The 13,137-nt window shown below is 39.8% G+C and overlaps 1 protein-coding gene and 1 long non-coding RNA gene across 5 annotated transcripts in view; one reads left to right on the top strand and one right to left on the bottom strand.

Moving 5' to 3' along the window:
• Positions 1–315: 315 nt before the first annotated feature.
• LOC139194534 (uncharacterized) lies at positions 316–2,676 on the bottom strand. 3 transcript variants are annotated; one of them, XR_011579476.1, is made up of 3 exons: positions 2,035–2,631; positions 781–1,920; positions 316–607 (listed from the first exon to the last, which is right to left on the bottom strand). It is a non-coding gene; the product is annotated as an uncharacterized lncRNA (long non-coding RNA). The 3 variants fall into 3 exon arrangements; XR_011579477.1 differs by having other exon boundaries at positions 316–930; positions 1,400–1,920; positions 2,035–2,627; XR_011579475.1 differs by having other exon boundaries at positions 316–1,920; positions 2,035–2,676.
• Positions 2,677–7,674: 4,998 nt separating this feature from the next.
• Positions 7,675–13,137, top strand: part of LOC139194130 (multiple organellar RNA editing factor 8, chloroplastic/mitochondrial-like) — a 77,056-nt gene continuing 71,593 nt past the window's right edge. The window contains exons 1-4 of one of the 2 annotated variants that reach the window (XM_070818470.1): positions 7,681–8,022; positions 8,974–9,071; positions 9,163–9,228; positions 9,902–10,471. In XM_070818470.1, the coding sequence (XP_070674571.1) occupies positions 7,943–8,022; positions 8,974–9,071; positions 9,163–9,228; positions 9,902–10,471 (814 nt within the window). In that variant the 5' untranslated portion in view covers positions 7,681–7,942. Of the gene's footprint in view, positions 8,023–8,973; positions 9,072–9,162; positions 9,229–9,901; positions 10,472–13,137 lie in introns of both variants that reach the window. The other variant, XM_070818471.1, reaches the window with a different exon arrangement.

The following is a 13,137-nucleotide window of genomic DNA, read 5'->3' as shown; positions in this document are numbered from 1 at the left end:
TGACACAAGCTCAACCTTCTACAAGTTCAATGCCTCCTTTAAAAGCTTCGACACCTCAAACTTGAAGAATTGCTCAATGAATTTTAATTTTTGAAATTTAGTTTCAATTTTCATTTGATTTGAAACTTTAACTTCTATTTGTTATGGTTCGTAACTTTTATTTGGATTGTAAACTTCGTAACTTCTATTTGGATTGTAAACTTAATTTTCATCATAACTCTTTATGTATCATTTGAATTATTGTGTGTATGAATTGTGAATGATGAATAATAGATGAATTTAGGCTACAATGTATGAGATAAATGTACAATAAAAAAAAAAAAGTTTTTCCCTTGAATTGGGTTAAAAAAGCAAAAACAGATTTGTCCCAAAACAAAGTGGTAATTACCATTACCATATCATGTCGACCGAACTTTGGTATACCTAAAGTTTGGTATGGTAATGGTAATAGATTTTGTTAAACCAAAAATTTAGTACGGTAATTGGTACGAGAATTTTGGTACAATGATTGTACCGAACCCACTCTTACATAGTTTGGTCCCTCACCAATGTGGAACCTTGTTATCACATTCTCACACGTCTCCTCACGTGTTGCAAATTTTCAAACCTAACACATAGACAACATAAATTAGGTGACTTGGAGCACGTGTTGCCATTAGGCTTCACACTTGGACCAAATTGCTCTGATACCTTAAGAAAGTTAAGGTTCCACGATAAAACTAATTGACTATATGAAGAATACCCTGCTCTTATAAGATCTTGCATGGTTTGGTTCCTCACCGATGTGGATCTTTATTCTCACATTTTCACTGTACCATGGTACCGCCTCGACCATCGCTACCACCGCCATACCATCATTGCGACCACTGCGACCACACCGCCATTATAATCCAGTTCAACAGTAGAAAGAAGTCTACGACCTGTAGTGTGCTGCTTACGGAAAGAAAAGAAAAGAAAAGAAAATATATGGTTATGCTGCTGTACAACTTATCTTGGAGAATAGACTACGGTTCTACGGTAGATTTTGCATCCACAACACAACCATGCAGATCAATAAAATTGTGACCAAAATGGAAAATAGAAGCCAAATCTGAAAAATAAAATCCATCGACTACACCCGCAAGGCTTTTGATAAATGTTAAAATATTGGCAAGGCAAGCCGGATATTTCATGCGTGTGAAGGTGAGATAACTTCCGGCAATGGCAGTTCACCGAACACACATTTTTCTCATGAAAAGAATATTGCACGTCAGTTCGATGAACGCTTCGTTGTAATATTGGCAATTCGGCATGAAACCTTGTAAACAAATAAGGGATGAGGTTACCATACGCTATTTCCTCTGTCCCTAGGAATGCAGAAACATAAGCACACTCCCCTCGTAACAGAGGATGAGGTTACCATGGCTTGTTCCATTTTTCTGTTTTTGGCAGCTCTGATCTGGTCTGCGAACGAAACTTCTTTTCGAATTTTCTCTCTCTTTACAAGCTCTAGATCCAGTTTCTCCAAAGATGAGATATGTGACATGCTTGGTTATGTCCCGTTGAGCAGCAACCTGGCCATCTATTAAAGTCTTTTTGTCAAGCTATTAAGAATAAAGAGTAGAATGCAGTAAGGCACGAACAAACAACATTGAAAAACATTAGAAAACATAGAAAGGAATAAATACGCCAATCTAGCAAGGTCCCTAAAAGTTTAAATCCAAGAAATCAAGACCGATGGTCAACAGTGAATTACATAATTTCTGCTAACTAGCAATTACCTTCGTTAATCTCTTGTTACGTTTCAGCCCTTGAGGAACTGTCAACTCATATAAAGAAACAACCCATCTAATTTATGAAGTTCTTATGTTTCATACTAGTATATGTGACAAAGACATAGTACCTATGAGGACGGGGATGTTCAGACATCTTCTTTCTAACCTGAAAAGATTGAATGTAAATGAAATTGCAATTTTCCAAAGAAAAATAGCTGATTGAATCTTATAAGCTGATTCGAAAGCATAAATATTCGAAGAAAATATCATTGAATCATACATGACTTCACCCTTGGGGTCTTTTAACGCTTGTATCGTTCTCTGCTTGAGTCGCTCAGAAGTCTCAGCATTATATGAAAGATCAAAACTTCAGATTCAACCAAACTATAAAGGTTTAAAATCCAACAAACAGTTACTCTCAGTTTCTATGTACATGGACTATGTTTCCGGCCTTTGTTCCATGGTATCCTCCCTTTGTTGGCTTGTCCTATTATTTTCTGTCTGTGTCTCTCCTTTTCTTCCTTCCTAATACTCATCAGAGACTCGTTGTCATTAACTGATGGAACCTCCTTGCTTAAACTTTGCTTCTCGTATGCATTTATGTCGAGGAAAGAATGACGGATGTCGATAATATCACAATTTTCACCCATGACAGCACTGATGCGTGCGGCTCCCAAACAGTGAAGTCTAGGGAAGGATACAAAGGCAACCAAGGCAGACAAAATAGGTAAATAATAGCTCAAATTCTCTGTTTTCTGCAAAATGTGAGTGGCTTCCCCCACATAACCAAACAGTGGAACATGACTGAGAGTTGAGTATGGAGCAACCAATCTCCTGACGCAAACACAAACATCGATCAGAAGCTGATTTCATTCATACAAATTATCAACAAAAAAATAATGCAAATATCCATAACCGTGTGTAAATTGTAAAGATAAAGAATTGTTAGATCATGACAAGTGTCAAAAGATGAAGGGATAAGGTGGTTATGATAGTTAAAACAGTTAGTGTAGAATACTTAGTGAGTAAGGAAAGTCAAAGATATATATACTTGTATTATGTACTGTAAGATTCATTCAATCATATATGAAAAAGGATAATTCAGATACAATTCTCTCTCTTAAACTCTACTCTTTCTCTCTCTAGATTACACAGGAAATTCTATTGATGTTCTTCACAGGATGAAGTTTTACATGGTATCTTCGCCGGTCCTTGGATTCTGAGGAAAAGTACTGCTTCCGCTCTTGATCTTTGACGTTTGTAGTGATCTGAATTGAAGTTTTTGCTGTTATCTTTCGAGCCGGGCTTCGTATCTGTCATCAATCTTTTTGCACAGTGTATGCAATCATGCCCGCCAAGTGTTTGTTGAAAAGTATGACTCAACCTTTACATGTTGTATTGGTGATTTCTTTCTGAATCTTGATCTCGATTTGTGTTCTTTTCTTTTGCACTCTTGTGACTGCTTCTTCATCCCTTGATCTTTCAATCTCTTCAAGTAAATTTCTTGATTCTCTGTTACCTTCTGCGACACAATGGTGACAGCTGCACAATTGACCATAGTTCAGTCTCCGATCACGAATCTGATTCCAAATGTGTCCACTTCTGTCACTGTTAAACTTGATGATACAAATTATCTTGTTTGGCACTATCAACTTCGATTGCTTCTTGAAAGTCATGGCATTTTAGGCTTTGTGGATGGTACTAGGCGATGTCCTACTCGATTTGTTGAAGATGCTACACTTGAAGGTGTTGAGACTGATGCGTTTCAAATCTGGAAAATGCATGATCGTGCAGTCATGCAACTTATCATTGCCACATTGTCTCCCACAACTATGTCCTGCGTTATTGGGTGCTTGAGCTCTAATGACATGTGGATCAGCCTCAAAGATAGGTTCTCCACTATAACTAAAGCCAGTATTTTTCAGTTAAAAATGGAGCTGCAAAACATTAAGAAGGGTAATGATTCAGTGTCTACATATTTGCAACGTATTAAAGATGTGAGGGATCATCTTTCTGCAGCTGGTGTCACCTTTGAGGATGATGATATTGTGATATTGGCACTGAAAGGTTTGCCTTCTGAGTATAATACCTTTAGGACAGTTATAAGGGGCAGGGAGAATGTCATCAGTCTTAAGGAATTTCGGTCTCAGTTATTGGCTGAGGAAGCAACCGTTGAAAATAACTTGATCTCAGAGTCTTTTGTTACTGCCATGGTTGCTCAAAATACATCTGGCAAAGGCAAAGCTCTCATGCTACAAGAAGGCTCTTCTAGTGGTTCCTCTCAGTCACAAGTGTATATTGGTGGTTCAACACCTCCTGGTTATAGTGGTCACTCTTCTCACTACAATGGTGGCTATAGTTTCAATGGCTTTCGAGGACGAGGTAGAGGCAGGAACAACTTTCATTCTAATCCCAAGTACAACACAGGTCCTTCAACTTCGAGTGCTGGAGTCCTTGGTCCTGCCAAACCTCATATCTCCACTTGTCCTGAGCATGGTTATGAAGTACCTACGTGTCAAATATGCAACAAAAGAGGTCACATTGCTGCCGATTGCTTTCAAAGACACTTTTCTCCATCTGCACCATCTTCTAAAGTGCAGTGCCAAATCTGCTGGAAATATGGACACACGGCAGTTCAATGTTATCATCGAGGCAACTTCACTTATCAAGGAAGATCACCACCCTCAACTCTTTCTGCAATGAACACTACATTTTCTCCTTCTACACCACAAGAGCAGTTCTGGGTTGCTGATACTGGGGCTACTTCTCATATGACTTCAGACCTTTCTACTCTCAATCTTGCAGCACCTTTTTCTGGCAATGATACAGTAACAACAGCAAGTGGCTCAGGTTTGCCAATCTCTCATATAGGTTCTACTACTCTTCATACACCTCAGTATGCTTTTGAGTTAAAGAACATCTTACATGTGCCTCAGTTATCACAGCATTTACTATCCATATATCAGCTATGTAAAGATAACAAATGTCGATTTATCTGTGATGAATTTTGTTTCTGGATCCAGGACAAGATCACAGGGAGAATCATTCTTCAGGGGCTGTGTAGAGAAGGCCTCTATCCAATACCATTTCACATTCCACAACATCTCATCATTCAAGCACAAAAACACAATGCATCATTTCAGCAACAAACCTGCTATCTTGGCAGTCAAGTCAAAATAAATTTGTGGCACCAAAGATTAGGACATCCTTCCAACATTGTCACTTCGGCAATGCTAAAACAATCCCATATTCCTATGTCTTTAGATCATGTGTCTTCTATCTGTAAATCTTGTTTGGAAGGCAAATTTGCCAAGCTTCCATTTCTATTTCCTGCAAATAAAACTGTCCATCCTCTAGAGGTCATCCATAGTGATGTTTGGGGTCCTTCATCCACTGTTTCCATTGAGGGTTACAAATTTTATGTAAGCTTTGTGGATGAATGTACCAGGTTCACCTGGATTTTCCCATTAATGAATAAAAGTGAAGTTTTTGGTGTTTTTGTTCATTTTCACAGTTTTCTGATCACTCAATTTTCTGCCACTGTGAAAGTGTTTCAAAGTGATGGTGGGGGTGAATACTCCAGTCATAAATTCAAACAATATTTACTCCAAAAGGGTATACTTCATCAAAAGTCATGTCCCTATACTCCTCAACAGAATGGTCTTGCTGAACGGAAGCACAGACACATACTTGAAACAACAATCACTCTCCTTCAAACAACATCCTTACCACATAAACTTTGGTTTCATGCTTGTGCCATTTCTGTCTATCTTATAAATAGGATGGCATGTCAAACACTTCAAATGTCATCACCATTTCAGTGCTTGTTTGGAACCTCACCATCCATCTCCCATCTTAAAGTTTTTGGCTGTGCTTGTTTTCCACTTTTAAAACAGTTGAATTCCAGTAAACTGCAACCTAAAACATCACAGTGCATATTCATAGGCTATGCAGGTCAGTATAAAGGCTATCTTTGTCTCAATCCTCTTACCAACAAAATCTATGTGTCTAGACATGTTTTATTTGATGAGACTACATTTCCTTATTCTTCCATCATTACATCCAACAGTGCATCATCTCACATTTCATCCCCTTCACTACAAGTACAACCTCAAGTTCTTCCTTCATTGGTCAATTCTCATAATACTGTAGTTTCACCTATTCCACTTCAAGCTTCAGAGTGTTCAACTTCTACCCCTCCTAATGCCTCAGAGTGTTCCCTGTCCACACCACTTCCTAATTCGGGATTTGTGGAATATCCTACTTCTCTTACATCACCCACTGCCTTACCTGCAGAATCTACACAGGCCTTGCTCCTTGATGATCCAGATTTTCAACCTGAAGATCTGTCAGTTGTCTTTCCAGTTCCCTTAGTTAGTTTGCACCCTATGCAAACTCGCTCTAAAAGTGGAATATCTAAGAAGAAGGTCTTTTCAGCAACAATTCAGTCCTCTGTTCAAGTTTCAGAACCTGCTACTTTCAAGTCTGCTATTAAAATTCCAGAATGGGTTGCTGCTATGGAAGATGAGATCACTGCCTTAAAGTCTCAAAATACTTGGTCCATAGTTCCATTGCCATCTACTAAAAACCTAGTCGGCTGTAAGTGGGTCTATCGCATCAAAACCAATCATGATGGATCCGTGGCCAGATATAAGGCACGGTTAGTTGCAAAAGGTTATAGCCAAGAAGAGGGTGTGGATTACAGTGAGACCTTCAGTCCTGTAGTGAAACCTACCACTGTTCGATTAATTTTGGCATTAGCAGCTCAGTTTCAATGGTCTTTGAGGCAACTGGATGTGAAGAATGTGTTTCTTCATGGTGATCTACATGAAGAAGTAACCATGTCTCAACCACAAGGCTTTGAAAGTTCAGTTCATCCCTCAAATTATGTGTGCAGACTTCATAAGTCCCTCTATGGCTTAAAACAAGCTCCTCGAGCTTGGAATGAAAAGTTTACAAGTTTCTTGCCAGGTTTGGGTTTTAAAGCTTCTCTAGCTGATCCATCATTGTTTGTGCAGCACACTCCTCTTGGTACTGTGGTTCTTCTTTTGTATGTGGATGATATCATCCTTACTGGCAGCTCCTCTCAGTTGATTGATGATGTTATACGAGCTTTAGCCAAAGAGTTTGACCTGAAAGATTTAGGCCAGCTTCATTATTTCTTGGGGTTACAGATTACATATCAGCCTCAGGGTCTCTTTGTGTCACAAACTAAATACATCAAGGATCTGCTATAAAAGGTTGATCTCCAAGATTCCAAACCTTGTAACACCCCATGCTTACCCTATCACAGGTTGTCTAAGACAGAAGGGACTCCTTATCACAGTCCACAACAATATCGAAGTATTGTGGGAGCCTTGCAATACTTGACATTTACAAGGCCTGATATTGCCTTCTCTGTAAATCAATGTTGCCAGTTTATGCATAATCCTATGGACTCCCATGTTGTAGCTGTCAAGCGCATCTTGCGGTATCTCAGTGGCACGTTGCATTATGGTCTTCAGTTTCAACCAGGCAAGCTTCAACTACAGGCTTATAGTGATGCCGATTGGGCGGGTGACCCAAATGATCGAAGATCCACGTCTGGTCATATTGTCTATCTTGGTTCGAGTCCTATATCTTGGGCATCGAAGAAGCAACACACGGTTTCCAGATCATCAACAGAGGCAGAATATAGAGCGTTGGCAATAGCAGCAGCTGAGTTAGCATGGATCAGGCAGGTTTTATGTGATCTGTGTGTTCCTCTTTTCATTGCACCGGTTCTTTATTGTGACAACATCTCTGCCATTGCATTATCCTCTAAGATAAAATAAATAGTAACAAATTTAATTTTTTAATTTAAAAATGTGATTTTTATTAAAATAAATAGGACCGGATTTTTCGTTAAAACACTCAGGTGAACAGACATCGTTTTCGGACGTGGGTCATATTTTTACAAGAATTTTTATGAGTCTTAACGAATATAGGCCGCCCAATCTCGTTCTTCTTCGCTCTCTCTCCTCCACCGTCTCCGCCCTCTTGCTGGAGTCATGGCCTCCGCCGGCGGGATCTCCCCTGCGATCGTCCGGTGCTTGTCGACCAGATCGACGACGTCGTCGCTTCGGGACCCGAACCCTAATTAGTCGAACCGGCCTCCCAAGGAGACGATCCTCCTCGACGGATGTGACTTCGAGCACTGGTTGGTTGTCATGGAGGCCCCTCAGGGTGATATCACTAGGGATGAGATCATCAATAGCTACATCAAAACCCTGGCTACCGTTGTCGGAAGGTAACACCTGCTATTAATTTCTGTCTAAGTTAATCAATTTTCTTACTTTTAATGTCTTTGGATTATGAGAAATCAGAATTGGAAATGGAGTTTTAGAATTTATATGTCTGTGTTTATAGTGTATTTGTATCTTTAATTCATTTTCAATTTATATCTGTATTTGTTTTTTCAAAGTTGTAGCATTTTAATTTTCTCTTTTTCGCTCTTGATTACGGTAGTTTTTTGGGTTAAGTTGATTTGTATTGCACCAGGAAACTTTTGTTTGAGAAAATACAAGAGGTTGTTTCTCTATTGGGGGAGGGTTGTATGCACATGCTACTCTCTGGCATTTATCTTGTTGTTGGATATTAGTTTATTTGTGTTATACACCGACTCGATTATGGTGTATAACATAATATATGAACATTTTCTTGATACCGTGCGCTGTAAAAGTTAATGGCTTTCTGTTGTATGCAGCTGTTTTGTTATGGTCTGAATTTGGGATCACTATAGCTGTAGTAAGATAGGAAATGATTTTGTAATTGCAATTGGCCTTTATATCATTTTTGTAGGGTTTTTGACTTTATTTTTTTTATATCACATAAATGTGTGTGTTTTGCTAAATTTCTTTTGTTTCTGTATATTTCAGCCAAAATTTGGGGGTGCAATTCTTAATGTTGGGTTATATGTTTTGAAGTTCTAACAAAAGAAAAACTTGATATTCAAAATCTAAACTGTAACCCCACTTTGTGGCAGGGTCTTAATGATCTCTTAAATAGTATGGTCTTAATCATGTTTCTTATAGCATGGTCTTGATCACTTTTTTTTACAGACTAAAGTTTTTGTAAGATTCATGGCTTTCACATTTCAAAAAGCACATAGGATTGTACTGTATTCCTATGCTTTATATTTTGTAATGAAGATTTATATAACCAAGTTTGGATTGCTTGTACGCATTCGGCTGAACTGCAGTGAGGAAGAAGCAAGAATGAAGATCTACTCAGTTTCAACTAGGTGCTATTATGCGTTTGGGGCACTTGTATCTGAAGAGGTTTCACTCAAAATCAAAGGTGATTCTGCTTCTAAGTTGGGATTTTATTATTTTCTTGTGTCTGGGTTCTCATATTTATATATGTGTGTGTATTTGTAAAATTCTTGCAGAGTTGCCTGGAGTCCGTTGGGTACTTCCTGATTCCTACTTGGATGTTAAGAACAAAGATTATGGAGGTACGGATATGCTTGTTTCTTCAAGTTGAATTTCAAAGAAAACAAATTATTTATAGCAATTGATTCATTTAAGTCATAAGTCCCATTCCGTAATAGCTCTGGCAGTTTGATGATATTTTGATTTTAAATTTATTTCTTTATTTTTTCTGACAAAGTTGGGAGCAGCCTCTCCATAAATGGGGGTAAGGCCAGCCGACATTCACCTCTCCCAGACCCTGCGTAAAGCGGGAGCCTTGTGCACTGGGTACGACCTTTTTATTTTTTCTGACAAAGGATAGTTTGAGGCTCTAGAATGTTACAGATGAAAGTTATTAGGCAGTTGATGTTGTAGCAGTGCTAGTGGTGTGTAGAACCGGTGAAATATAAAAACCCCTGTTGAAGGCTTTCTGCAACCCTAGTCAATATTGTGTACAGAGTTTTCATGTAAAATATCATAATTTTGAACTAACCAGTTTCGTGTGTCGATTGCATCCGAAAAAATGATCCATGGTAATTTTCATTTCAAAATTTCTGTACTCCCAAGAATTGTGGTCCAGGTACCGAGAGTTATAGTAATATTAAACAGCGTGTGTTTTTTCTACATTGTATAGCCTTTTCTATATTGTTTTCAACTAAGTTAACCAGGAAAATTCTATTATTCATGATTTGTTTGCTTTCTTGTTTGTTTTGGCAGGTGAACCTTGTATTAATGGCCAAGCAGTGCCATATGATCCCAAGTACCATGAGGAATGGATAAGAAACAATAGTCGAGCAAATGAGAGAAACAGGCGTAATGACAAACCTCGTAACTTTGACAGATCAAGGAACTTTGAAAGGAGAAGGGAAAATATGCAGAATCGTGATTTTCAGAATACGGGTCCATCTCCTATGCCTAATCAAGCTGGGCCAAATTCGGGACCTGGACCTGCCAACATGGGTCCTCCACCCCCCAACAGGGGTCCAATGTCTCTCAACATGGGTCCTCCACCCCCCAACAGGGCTCCAATGCAGCCTCCCAACATGGGTCCTCCACCCCCGAACAGGGCTCCAATGCCGCCTCCCAACATGGGTCCAGCAAACAACTACAATAATCCCCAGCCAAGCAACAACTGGAATTCTGGGCCACCGAACAGCTATAATCAGGCGCCTCCCAACAGCTACAATCAGATGCCGCCCAACAACTACAATCAGATGCCTCCCAATAACCCGGGAGGGGTGCCACCAAACAACATGGCTCCACCTTCTAATGCAGGATGGAATGATCCTGGTCCAAACCGTTACTAAGCTTGAGGCTAGTTGCGGTACGATGTAGGCATGTTGTAGATAAACGAGGAGGTTGCTCGAGATGGGCTGTAGGTTTCAATGTTTCTGGTCTTGAATGATATTTCCTTTGGCATATTGCTGTGGTTGGAACCTGGTTGCCTTTTATCCGAATATGATTACATTTTCAAGGTCATATCTTATGCGATTAGTCGTGTCTTTACTTCGGTGCGCAGTATGAGTTCTTTTGGCTATGTTTGGGGTGAGGGATTTCCAAGTCTCAAGGAATCGAGACCAAGTTAGTGGGGATTGGAGATGTGGGAGGGATATGAGAGGGATTTGCAAATTACGATTTACGAGTCATTTACAAAGCAATAACTTCCAACAGCATAGGGACGTTTATTATAAAATAAAATACATAACAGAGGTTTATTTTCTAAACCCTCAATTTGTAACTCAGAAAAAACAAATAACTCTATTTAGCTAAGCCATCGTTTCATCCTATTCATGCTCACTGCTAACATGACATAGAGCCTATCTTGTACCTTGTCTGTGAACTGAAAGTATGCATATCTCCATGTCTTCTTTATGATCAAAGAACCACATACTCCCCAGAATCCGAAAATAAACCCGAACGCAGCGAAAATATAGAACCACGGTAGTTGATGCCCATCGTCCTCATCATCTCGGTTATTCTTATCATGCGCATCAATGCGACACTTGTTTGGAAGCGGTGCACCGCAAAGTTTTGGATTCCCCTCAAATGCAGAAGCTTCAAAGCTTTGGAGCTGAGTGCTTGTTGGGATTGGACCTTCGAGATTATTGTACGAGACATCAAAGCTCTTCAAGAAATTAAGGCTTGCCATAGACGATGGGATTTTTCCAGACAAGTGATTCTTGGAGAGATCCAAACCTTCTAGCTTCTTAAGGTTAGACATTTGGTCTGGAATGTTGCCGGAGAAGTTGTTGTCCTCTAGATACAACCCTTGGAGAAGCTGCAGTTGGCCGATCTCAGGCGGTATATTACCGGTAATGTTGTTGGAAGAAAGATCTATCAATGCAGGAAAATTAGACAACCTGCGGGGTAAGCCATAGCCCATGTTGTTACTGTAGATTGGCAATTCGAGAACATATTGGTCTGCTTGAGCTGTAATAGATTTATGTACCAATGCCGGTACTCTACAAAGTTCTTTCGGAAATTCACCTGAAATAAGGTTCGTTCTGAAGTCTATATGAAAAAGCCTTGGTAGATCAATCGACAACCAGCTAGGAATGGTCCCTATGATTTTGTTACCTCCCAGATTCAAGATCTCAAGACTCTTTACCTTTGCTAACCATACAGGTAGTCGACCGGTGAGATCACAAAGCGCCAAGCTCAAAAGTCGAAGATTTTGAAATCCATCAAAACCAACCATGTCATCGTCAGATGGCATTCCTTCACCGTTAAAGGCACCCGCAAGGATGAGTGCTCGAAGACTTTTGCAGTGCATCAGTATCTTCATTGCTCCCGTGACATTTTCCAATCGGATTTTATTAAGAGAGAGGAAGGACAGAGAGTTTAACGAAAGAATCTCGGGTTGTAGTTGTCCCTCTAGATTGTTTTCTCCTAATCGAATTGCTTTCAGGGATTTACATGAGTAAAGGCTTGCTGGCAACTTACCAGTAAAATTGTTCCTATACAGGTCAAGTTTAGTAAGTTGAACAAGTTTGGAGAAATTGAGCTTGGTAATGTCTCCTACCAAGTTATTTCGTCCCAAACGTAGTTCTACAAGGCTGGTGCAATTCATCAAAGATTGGGGCAACGGACCATGTAGGTAGTTCAAATCGAGCTTTATGATTTCTAACCTGGAGAGCTTGCCAAAACTGAAAGGGAGCACTCCGGTCAGTTGATTGAAGGAGAGGTCAAAGATTACGAGGTTGGTGAGGTTTACAATTTTATCACTAATGCCTCCATATAGTGAATTCAGAGGTACTGCAACTTCTTCGAGTTTGGTAGCATTATAGATATCTTCTGGAAGTAGCCCTGAGAGATTATTGTGACCAGCACGAAAAATCTGCAGCTTGGAACACCTCCCAAAACCGCGTAAAATGTTGCCACTGAATTGGTTTGAGGAAAAATCCAACACTCTAATCAAGGTGTTAGAATGGAGACATACAGAGGACGGTATGTAGCCGGAGAAGGCATTGTTGCTGACGTTGCAACTTGTCAAATTCCAAGCAAGCATGAAGAACGAAGACGGAATTGGACCATGGAAGCGATTGCTTGACAAATCGAGTCTCCGGATGTTTCCGGATGTTAGAGACAAAGGTAGCTCTCCAGAAAGAAGGTTATAGCTCAAATCAAGAATTTCAAGACGATTTAGGAACTCAAAGAGTTTATTTTCAAGTGAACCGTGAAGTGAATTGCCGGAGAGATTCAAGTGGGTGAGATGCGTGAGGTTTCCAAATGAGGATGATGAGGTAAAAATAACTCCATCGAGCCCCTTCGAGGGTAAGAGAAAATGGGTGACCCAACCTTCCGGATTACAAGTGATGCCTTCCCAACTACAACAGTTAATGGAAGTCCAATTTAAAGGAGGAGAGGATAGAGTGAGGTTGAAGGACAAGAGAGCGCTACGTTCATTTTGGTTGCATGCGTGGATATTTGGAGATATAATGGACGTGAATAAG

This window comes from Malus domestica, chromosome 03 (assembly GCF_042453785.1).
Source record: "Malus domestica chromosome 03, GDT2T_hap1".
Classification (NCBI taxonomy): Eukaryota; Viridiplantae; Streptophyta; class Magnoliopsida; order Rosales; family Rosaceae; genus Malus; species Malus domestica.
Note: the sequence above shows the minus strand (reverse complement) of the source record. Positions and strands in the feature narration are given on the sequence as shown.